The sequence below is a fragment of the Dasypus novemcinctus genome, chromosome 12 (assembly GCF_030445035.2).
Source record: "Dasypus novemcinctus isolate mDasNov1 chromosome 12, mDasNov1.1.hap2, whole genome shotgun sequence".
Classification (NCBI taxonomy): domain Eukaryota; kingdom Metazoa; phylum Chordata; class Mammalia; order Cingulata; family Dasypodidae; genus Dasypus; species Dasypus novemcinctus.
Window position 1 is genome coordinate 54,806,047 of NC_080684.1, and position 11,570 is coordinate 54,817,616.

General features: G+C 33.3%; 1 protein-coding gene across 3 annotated transcripts in view; it reads left to right on the top strand.

Moving 5' to 3' along the window:
* Positions 1 to 11,141, top strand: part of TRHDE (thyrotropin releasing hormone degrading enzyme) — a 391,431-nt gene extending 380,290 nt beyond the window's left edge. For 2 of the 3 annotated variants that reach the window (XM_058308434.2, XM_058308435.2), the window contains 2 exons: positions 1,175 to 1,256; positions 7,185 to 11,141. In XM_058308434.2, the coding sequence (XP_058164417.1) occupies positions 1,175 to 1,256; positions 7,185 to 7,328 (226 nt within the window). In that variant the 3' untranslated portion in view covers positions 7,329 to 11,141. The remainder of the gene's footprint in view (positions 1 to 1,174; positions 1,257 to 7,184) is intronic. The other variant, XM_058308436.2, reaches the window with a different exon arrangement.
* Positions 11,142 to 11,570: the final 429 nt, after the last annotated feature.

An 11,570-nucleotide genomic window follows, 5' to 3' on the forward strand; every position in this document is an offset into this window, starting at 1 on the left:
CTTAGTCACATCACCATAGAAATAATCTGTTTACATGTTTAGCTGCTCACCTAGATAGGGTAATATCTCGAAGGAAAGCATTGTGCCTTATTCATCATCATATCACGTGACAGTATAATAAAGTATAAGCAGAAACAATTGCTTCTCCCTTTGGAAATATTTTCTTTCCTGTAGAGTAAGCAACTTCTGTAACCCTATACTGATTACTAATGATTTCCTGTATTACGAATTGTATGTCTGTTTATTTGCTTTTACCTAACTAACTCTTTTCCATGGAATAGTTGAATGTTAAAATTACAATAAATTGTGGTAGCCATCCTGTTCAGCTCCTTCATTTTACAGTTGAGAAAACTGAGGCCCCAGAAGCTAAACTACGAAAGGTCATCCAAGAAAGGGCAGCATTAGAAAACATCTTGTGATGGTGGCTAGAGCTTTACTTCTTATTTTTTTTATACTTACTTTAATTCTAAGAGTATGATAGCCTGTGATGGGTCCTTAGTACAGTAGAAACAAATTAGTAAAATAAGCACTTTTTCCATTCCACAAATTGTTCCTTGCTTTGGGTCATAAATTAGTCAAGTAATTATTCTTATGGTGTAGGGATTATGCAATTCAAATGAACAGCTAGATTATTTTATTTTAATACCCACATGAAAAAATGCAAATATTTTTGGCAATGTTGTTCCGAAGTGTGGCTTAGTATCTTTGCATGTAAAAGGAGAATGTTATTTATGACCAATGTTTTCTATGACTGACCAAAGGATAAAGTGCCCAAGTTGCTCTTTCAGTCCTTGTTTCTTTGTTGGGATCCTTTTCCCTATAATAAGCTAAATGGAAAGTTTTAAAATCATTCTCATGTCTTAGATAAGAAGTACAATAGCTACCATAATTCCATTTTTCAAAAGGATTTTTTTAAAAATTAATGTATCTTAGCCTTCTCTGCAATACTCTGGGCCAAACCAGGTGTAATCTGATGGTATCTTGTAACCATACCTCTCTAAACCTCTGTGATACCCTGTGGTAATGACCTTGATTGCTCAGCTTACTCAATGGTGGTCAAGGCAGCATTCATCAAATGGAACCTTTGAGAAGGACTGTAAAAAATCTTTAGAGTAGTATTTCTTAAATTACTGCCTATATTGACATTAAGACTTTTTTTTTTTAATCTTTTGAGGTATGGAGAAGCATTATTTATGAATTCCAAACTTATCAGTGGAGTTACAGAGTTTCTTAATACTGAAGGTGAACTCAAGGAGGTAAATATTTTAAGATGAGTTCTAATGTTTTTTCCTTTTTTTCTTCTTTTTAGATGTTTGCTTTTTCTTTTGTAAACATATGAAATTGTACGTTTACTTTAGCCATTTGTTTCTAAAAGATTCACACCCAATCCTTTTATAAATATGTACTCACATACCCATTCACCCATGTAAAGACTTCACTGAGATGATCGTAAATATTAATTGTCTGCTAGGGGTGTTTGAATCAAGTGTTTTTTAAACCTAGGGACCCAAAAGCCACTCCAGAAATCTTTGATCCAATCAGTGGCTTCTCAGCTGATTCTGTGTACTCAACTCAGTACCCAGTAAATAACAAAAACTCTCCTGGCAATGATTTAGTGTTTGAATACAAAGGATCTAGGTTAATGTTAAGGTACAAAATTTGGAAGTAGCTTCACTGTTTTATAGTCATGCTAATATAGAGAATGGATAACTGAACCTGTTAATAATGATTTATACTATCTTGAGTGTTAAATCGAATGAATTTATGTGTTGAAAGGGGCAGTCAGGCAATACTTCTTGAGATTAATATTTTGTTTAAAATTCTAACTGATACAATCACAAATGAATTTCATTAATTAAAATAAACTTAATTTTTAAGGACTAGTGTCCAATTTATGGAATATCTAGTGTTTCCTTTTTTTTTCCTTTGGTTTATTTTACTGGAAATTTAAGCCAGCCTGTTCTTTGAACACCAACTAACATCTTTAATAGAGAGCACAATGATGATGGCAAGGGTTAAGTAGGTAGGAGGTAGGAACAAAATATAGATAACTTTAATTGAAATGAGATGAGCTCAAATGCCTGTTGCTCTCTCCTCTGCTCATTTTTATCCAACACAAGTATTGCTGAGAATTGGCATTAAGAATCAGTTTCCTCAGTTTTCCCTGACGGAAGTGCCTGATGCTGTGACCCAGAGCTAATTATATTGGACAGCATTCCCCTAGAAGCACGGACTTATCACTATTCAAAATATCTTATAATATTGCCTAATTTCCTATGATTATTCCCCATGCACTAACTTGTATTATTTCATGCTATGAACTAAGCTGAGCTAAGTCTCTGATTGCGATTATTTGAAATGACAATTTTTATCCTTTGCTATGTGTGTTTTCAACCCTGAAGGATTTGTTTTAAAAATCCTCAGCACATTTTTTCTACATTTTTAATAACGGAAGGTAAATGGGAAGGACTTTGTCATATCCATAAAAAACAGAAAGAACAATTAAATTAATGATTGCTTCCAATTTTCTGTTATTTAAATGAAGTACTTTAATTTCATGATTTTATGTTCATTAATTTGAGATTGAAAGACGCATTTAGTAACACCCTGTGCAATTATTCAAGTGAACACATGGAGTGCAAGGTCTCTTCTTCCCTTCCCTTCTCTCCTGTCATCATGGCTATCCCCCTTTCTTCTTCCCTTCCTTTTCTCCTCTTGCCTCCCTCCTCCGTCCTTTAATCCTCCCCACTTCTCTCCTTTCTCCCCATTTCTTCACTCTCTTCCTCCCCTTTCTGTCCTCCCCAATTCCCTCTCCCTTCTTTCCTCTCTCTATTCTCGAACTGCTTGTCTCTCTTTTTCCTTTGATTGGGTAGTACCCAAGCCACGATAAAGCATATTTTAAATGGACACTTAATTGATTTTATCATGTACTGACCATGTTGTTTTACATATTTCACCTAAATATTTAATTTTCCACTTAGTTGCTGTTTTGGGTGCCCCAAGATGAAATTGAAACTGAATTGTGACTTTCATTCCATTATCTACAAAGCAGTTAACTTCACAATAAAGTCTCTCAGTGGAGTCAGAGATGAATCTCTTCACTACTGAGCTCCTTGCTCCATAGTCCAACAACTGCTGCCGCAGACTTTTTAATACTTTCATCATCTAATCATTGTCTGTAGAACTGGGGACAACTATTGCTTGGGTGGGGAGGGCCATGTCATTGTATTGCAGATAAACCCCTTCCTTAAATAGAAGGAGGCTGAGGAAAAGCCAGTCATTCCTGTATAACCCATGACCTCATGATCAGAAAACTCAATTGCTCCCTTCGGATATGGCATAATCTTATTTCCAAGTATTTATAGATAAAAACAGAGTCAGCATCTTTAGGAATTCTGAAAACTCATTTAAATTTTCAATGATCTCCATCAGCTTTCTGGCTATTCGGTTGAGAAAATGATATTGTTCCATTGTCCCTTCCCAAACATTAGAGATGGGCAAGTCTACATTACATGGCTTCTAGAAATTTAAACAGTGCTTCTCCATGGAACAGGTCCATCATTTCCTTCATTTTAAAGTAATAAGTATAGCCTTACAGAACCTCAGCAGCTCTTGTCATTCTTTTCCATAATAATGTCCATTAAGCAGTGCTCTTCACCATTGTTTTTCCTTCCTCTTAAACCTACTATACAACACTTTGGTAGAAGAACAGAGATCCTGTGCGTCACAGACATCCCGTTTACAGTTTAAACGCTGAAACTATATACCTCAAAATAGGGCAGTAGCTGATTCTATTCATTTATATAGTCAGTAAGGATATGTTTTGCAACTTACTAGAAAAATAATAAAATTTATTATGAGATGTTTGGGTCTAGGGTGTCCTAAAATAAGAACTGTTGTTTAAAATTCAAAAACTTCCTTAATAGAGAAATTAACACAGATACATGGAAGTTTTATGCTAAGAATAGTGAGCACAAACAACCCTGACCTCTTACTAAATATGGACTTGCAGTGTTTTTCAATAAAAAGCATAAAATGGCATAAATTCTTGTAAAATACAATTACAAAACTGAAGACAGTTGAAAAGCTACCAAGTTGCTGGAGAAAGAAGCAAACTGCAGTGCATATGCCTTCTATCAAAAAGGAAGTCTGGGCCTGTGGGACGTGGTCATGAGTAGGACCTGCTAGGCGGCTGACCACACTAGCCCTAAGAGCTGGGAGAAATAAGGCCAATAGGAGCAATTTATGCCGAATATGGAAAGTGGACCAGATGTGTTCCGATGAATAAGCTACTCTTAAGATGCTAATGAGTCACACTCAGGCTCTCTGAGCTCAGAAGGGAAGTATTTAGTGCATTTAAATAGTGATTTAAGAAATGAATCCCTAAGGACCTGCTAGTAACTTTGTGTATTGAGAGTTCTCTTCCAGGATGATCTGACCTACTACCCTTGTGTTAATAACGCATTCATATTCAAACCCATAGTTTGCCTGTAAAGAAGACTTAAAGTTTTACCTTATTTATTCATTTTGGCTTGCTATCTCCTAAAAAGGCCAAAACGATGCTTCACAAAATCAAAGTTAACAAGTTGCCAATCTGGCTAATTCAGTCACTGCCTAAGAAAAAGGTAATAATGCAAAACATACTTTAAAAGAAATGGATGTGATTTTTCTCTTGATTGGCATATATTATATAAACAATGCCACTTGCTATATCATAATTTTTGCAATAAATCAAAGCACATAATTCAGAACATATTTGTTGTTTTAGGGATAAAGACTGAATGAGTCCTAACATAACTATGTAAATAAAAATTTATCGTTGTGTTAAACAGCTAAATTTTCAAAATGCAATTCATGTACTTTCACTATGCTGTCCTGGAAAAATTTTATATGTATGCCTGTGGTACAGTGCCTGGAATATTGGAGATATCCAGTAAATTCTAATCCCTTCCCTTCATCTTTTCTCCTTAATATGTGTAAATTTAGTCAAATATCAAATCAGTTTTAAGGATAGCACAGATTATTATACATGGTATATTTTACATGTTTATTATAAAAGCCTAGTGATTTGGAACTATTGTAAAGGATATAGTTCTGAAATATGTTTATCCATTGCTAATCCTGCAGGGCACAGGGGCTTGTAGAAAATTTGAGGATAAACTTTGCAGATGAGAAAATCCATCAGCACCACATAAGCAAAGGAACTGTCATAAACAAGCCAAGTTATCCATGAACCAATTTCTAAATTAATTCAGAAAGGTATAATTAACTGCATTTTAAATCCCCCCTCCTTTCTTCTCCCTGCCCCTGAGCCGATCTTGATGCACTACATTTTCTGCCTTTAAGTCCTAGCGTAGCTTCCATGTGGCGCCCACCGTGTGATGAATCACACCCCACACTAATTATGCCGCATCATGTTTCTGTGATACAAGTTGATTTTTCACATTTGTCTATTAGCATTGCAGTTGTTGGTTAGTTGCCAGTTTCTTAAAACAAATCAAACAGAAAGAAAACTGCTAGTCTTAATCTTCAAGTAAAATCTTTGAGTCTTCCTAGAGTAGGTCAACTCTCTAAAGAAAATTATATGTTAATAAAAATGATGGCAAAATATTTTGAAAATTATACGTTTTTTAAAATTAAATGCTCAAGTCCTCTAGCTAAATGAGACCACATTTCTCTGTCCTTTTTATTCTAATTCTGTTCAGCTGATTGTAATGTCATTAATCATTCAGTTTTCATAGAATCATTACTTTTTTCCATTACCTAATAACTTTGCTAATCCTTTCCCATCAAAGTCAGTGTCAAGCCTTCATACCACTTATTTGAAGAAGAGGAAGTTAATAATTATGATATTCAATTTCAAACATTATTTTTCACATTGGATATGCCTTGTAATTAGAACTAGTCTTCGCCACAATCCCATCAACATATTGTGAAGAGACAAATATGTTTGTTTTAATACTTATCCATGAAACTACAAACCGAATTTTGAGCTGTCTAAACTGTAATGCCCACTATTTTTTCCTTTTCAGTTCTCAAAACAATTACATCATACCTAGTTGAAACAATCTATTATCATACTGAAAATCATTGTCAAGTTTGCACCTCAATATTAAAGGAAACTTCTGTAGTTATTGTGCAACTTTACCCCAAATAGTTTCATATACTGCCTTGTTTTTAACATTTTGTTTTAATTTTTGTTCTAGAAACACATGTACTACCTAAAATTTCCCATTTTAGTCTCATTAAGTGGTGTTAATTACATTCTCATTGTGGTGTTTTCATAACCACTATATACATTACCAACACTTTTCCATAGCCCCAAATAGAAACTCTGCACTAAGAAAGAATCAACTCCCCATTCCCTACCTGGCCCTGGCCTATGGTAACCTATATTCTAGTTTCTAAGCCTATGAATTTGCTTATTCCAATTATTCCAGATCAGTGAAATCATACAATATTTTTCCTTTTGTGTCTGCCTTATTTCATTCAATATGATGTCTTCAAGGTTCCTCCATGTTGTTGCAAGTATCAGAACTTGATTCTTTTTCTTGGCTGAATAATATTCTGTTGTGTGTATATATCACATTTTGTTATCCATTCATCTGTTGATGGATGCTTGGGTTGCTTCTATCTTTTGGCAGTTGTGAATAATGGAACCACATATCTGATAAGGGTTTAATATCCAAAATTTATTTTTTAAAATCCTACAACTTAGTAACAAAAGTACAATCCAATTAAAAATGAGCAAAAGACTTGAGTAGACATTTATCCAAAGATTTACAAATGACCAAAAAGCACATATAAAAATGCTCAATATCATTAGCCAGTGGGGAAATGCAAATCAAAACCTTTTTCAATGAGATACCATTTCACATCCACTAGATGGACTACTATTAAAAAAAGAAAAAGAAAAAGAACAGGCACTGAATGGGGCGGAATAGGAACATTCATTCATTGCTGGTAGCAATGTAATATGGTACAGCTGCTGTGAAAAAGTGTGGTGGTTCCCCAGAAAGTTAAGCATAGAATTGCAATATGACCTGGCTATTCCACTTCTAGGTATATACCTAGAAGACATGAAAGCAGAGACTTGAACAGATATTTGTACACCAGTGTTTATAGTAGCATGAGTTCATTTTAAGACATGAAAATTTACCATTTAAAAATAATTCTATTTCCAGCTAAAGAACTTCATGAAGAACTATGATGGGGTAGCTGCTGCCTCTTTCTCACGAGCTGTGGAAACTGTTGAAGCCAATGTACACTGGAAAATGCTTTATCAAGAGGAGCTTTTCCAATGGCTGGGAAAAGCTCTGAGACACTAGTGTGTGTATCGTAAACACTTCAACATCGAATTAGTGAGAAGACCTGCATTTTGTGAAATGAGGAAAAAGTGCTGCTTGAAAAATGGCCAGATTTTCAAAGTGCTAACGTGTGGGAGGAATTTTTGTTTTGTTTTGTCTGGGGGACTTTTTTTGTTTCATTCATTCTGTTTCGTTGTTCTACTGGGCATACTTCTCTAAAGAAACTCTGGCAAGTGAAACTAGCCGTGATTGCTTCAAGTGTACATTACTCGCTATACAGGACCAAATATAGCGATGCATGTTGATGTTATAGTCAATTTGGGAAAAACATATTCAAAATTTTTGTGCATGGTTGTATGGTCCGGCCTTGTTTCAGCATGCTTATTAAAACTGTCCATGTTGTATGTTAATATATGTTACATCTAGGATGGGCAATACGTAAAAGCACAAAGATTATTCTATGATGATCAGTGTTGCGAAAAAAAAAATTTTAAACGGGAATTTTATTCTCATCCCTGGGCAATATAAGAGGTAAAATAATGCTTTAAGTGATAATGTCACTGATTTCAGCACTTGGGTTGTCTGACAATGATAACTGTGTTGCTAACTCATTTTTGTTTATTTAAAGCTGTGTATAAATTTAAAAGGGCATAGCGATAGTGAATGCATATGGATATGTACATAGGCAATCCCCATATGTATATAGTATGTTGTACACTGCACATGTGTAAAGAACCTCTTCGGATCAAAGAAAATTTATGTCTTTTATAAACTTATGCAAACTTTGAAAAGGGTTAAAATAATTTATCTCAACACTGACTAAATTTCTCTTGTTATGGATTTTTCATCTACTTCCTGAAAAATGTTCTAATCTACCACATAAAGATGAAGTCAAGCTAAATTTACATATAAACTAATCACTCTGGTAATTCTCTTAAGTGGCAGCCTTGTATCCTAAATATGGATTCTGTCATCACTTTGATCAAACTTCTTATCAGATAAAACAATTCTGTAAGCTTATAATTATCAGTGCTGAGGAAGTGTTTATTTCCCATCTTGTTTGTTTCCCATCTCATGTTGCATGATCCAGAGAGTTTAAAAACTCTCCCTCTCTGTTGGTCTCTGCGTCTATAATACTCGAATCCTCCATTAAGCAACCATACCTCAAGTGGGTCTATTAGTATTTAATGACCTTTTATGCCAGTCGTGCCATCCATTAGGATGAAAAGTGATTTTCCTTGTGTTTTCATGCAAAACTTTTCTTTTGATTTTGACAGCTCTTGATTTTGAAGTGGTATTCTCACATAGTAGGCTAGCTTTCCAAACCTTGCTTAGATGTTCTAAAATTAGCTTATTTTAAGTTTACTATTGCAAATTACCAATGCCGCTAATATACATAAGCCAAATGTTTGTGGGCCACTTCCTATTTTCATGGGTTTTTCCACTCCTACAAAGCTCCTTGCAAACCATTGAAACATATATATATTCTAACTCTAAAAGGCACTGAATACTGAAAAATCAACTAGATATTCTAGAAACTGGAGCCACAGATTTATTACAAGTTTGTAAGAAAGAGGAGCAATTCCCCAATCCATATAACAAATACCACCAAAAAGTGAATTTTATCATTTTAGCAATTAATATCCATTATCAATACCTGAATGTTTCAGCACTTCACTGATTTAAAACACAGGAATTTTAAGTGCTCCGAGTGGTGTTAACAGGGCATGGTAATGCTTAGTAAAAACCTAAAAGTCACTCTACTTATCCAATTACTACACATCCCATTTGTGAAATCTTTAAGGATTAAGTTCTGAGACATAACAGTAACACATTTCATACTGCCATGCAAGTCACAAACATGTACTACATCATTATTAGATTCAAGTAATGGAAAAGATGAGAATTAGAGGTAGATGTCTTGTTCTCTGTTATTAATTATGGAAATTTCTTAGTATTTGTGGCATTCTTTTGAGTGAAATCACCAATTACAGCTTTGATTTAGAAGGGTTTTTTACTTCTTTTTTCCTCCCCACTGTTAATAATCTTATCTCTTCTTTCAGTATTTTAGTGGCCTTGAAATCCTGGTTTAGCTACAATGTCAAATTATAAGTGTATAATAATGTACAATGTTCAATACCTCATGTAATAGTTGTTCTAGAGTATAGCTGTTATGAATGGCATTGAGATGGCATTTTTGTTCTACATATTTTTCAATAATTCATCCCTTCCAATGTTGAAAATTATATCAGGCTTTAATGTTTTTAGTTGTTGAAATAAGTAATATTTTCAAAATTATAACATAACCAATGATATCTCTTGGAATACTCTGTAAAATATAGTTATAAAATTATATTTTTTACATAGAGTTTTTATCTTTTTTCTCTTCTTTGTCTGTTTTCAGATCAAATGCATGAAATCACAAATTGAAAGTATACAAAATATAGGCTTAATAATTTACCATTTCAATATACGTACAACAGTTAAAACTTGTTTTCAATTAGAAAGGACTAAATTAGTTACTACTCTGGATAATAAACATCTCTAGTTAACTTGTAAATAAAACTTTCCCCCCCATTTTTACACAGTGACTCGTTCCCTTAAATTTTCTTATGATCTCTAACGTTTTTAAAATATACATTCTCAACTTCTAAGACTAATATCTATAATGGTAGATCTGTTCTTAAGTTTCAATAACATGGATTTTAGCTGGAACTTAAACTCACTTTGGCTTATATTATTTCTAGTATAATTATATCATAGAAATGAGATTTTTTTGTGGTAGTGAAATTATAAATATAATTGTGATAGCCTACAAAGTTATTAAGGGGATATTATGTATTTATAAAATACATTTCATTTTCAAATAATTTTTATACCTGGTGTTTTATTTGATTCCTCACAAAAATGTAGTAAATTTTATTAGCTGCAATATTTTGATGAGGAAGTTGAAGCTCAGAGGAGCAACATGAACTATCTAAAACACACAGTTGCTATTTTGGGAACAAATACAATAACCTGCATCTCTCAATACAGCCATCCTATAACTGAAATTCAAAGACATATTTAAAATATCTCTATCCCACGTATTAGTTGGAGATTTTCCAAATATCAGAAATAGCTTTGAAATATATGTTTAAATATATCTACAGTAATTACATTATTTTTTAAAGTCTGTATTTCTAATTTTAATGATGCAAACAACTGGATGAAAATGTTCATTAGCATTTACTTTGGTCATCATCGGTATCCAAACTGGAACAAAGAATATAATTCATTGATTATACTTTACCTTTTCCTTCTGTATAACATTGTTTAAATATAACCTTAATATAGTGATAATTTGCTTTACTCCAAGTGCAAATTTCTCTGATATACTCTATCTGTGGTAACAGATGGTCAGACCACAATAAAATAGGGTCCATCTGAATCAGTGATAGTAATAATCTGTAATACTGGTGGCAAAAAGCTTATAAATCTATGCAGATTAAGTTGTGAAATACAATTTTTATGCAACTTTAGTAGTGGGTTAGACACAGTAAAGGGATTCCTGAGGAAGTTTTCAATAATATATTTAATTAAAATCTATTGACTATTAATATTTTTAAGAACTCTTTTCTAAGATGTCAGAGAACAAAATCGTCATTTATTCTCTTCAATACTCCCAAGAGGTCAGCAAATATACCTAGTAGCAAAGTAGTAAAAGCTCATATGACGAGGAATTAAGATTTCCATACCTATTTTTCCTGTTATCAGGGTGTGCTTTGATTTGGATATTTCATGGCCTCAGAACTGTAAGCTTTTACCCTAAATAAAATTCCCATTATAAACAAACCCATTTCTCGTACTTTGTATGGCAGCTCTGTGGTAAATGAAGACAGAACGCGTAGCTGAAATGCTATTATTTGATGCTGTAAGTTATATTACATCTTGACAGAATTCAAATTAATTAAGCAAATATTTATTGAGCACTTTTTATTTTATAAGGTACTTTGTGAGCAACAAGGAAAGCAGAAATGAATAAGGCCAGAAGGAATGCAACAAACCAAGAAATAATGAACCAATCAGAATGACAAGGGAAACAAGAAACATAATTACATGCTATAGACAAGGAAGTAAATAAATTTTAGGTATAGATAATATATAATTTTTTTGTACACTAGTTCTCAATATTTTAAGGCACTTCAGTATAAGTTTCATTGTTTGATTTCACAGCACTTAATAGTGTTTTATGGAAATATTTAATAATTTGAAAGTATAATA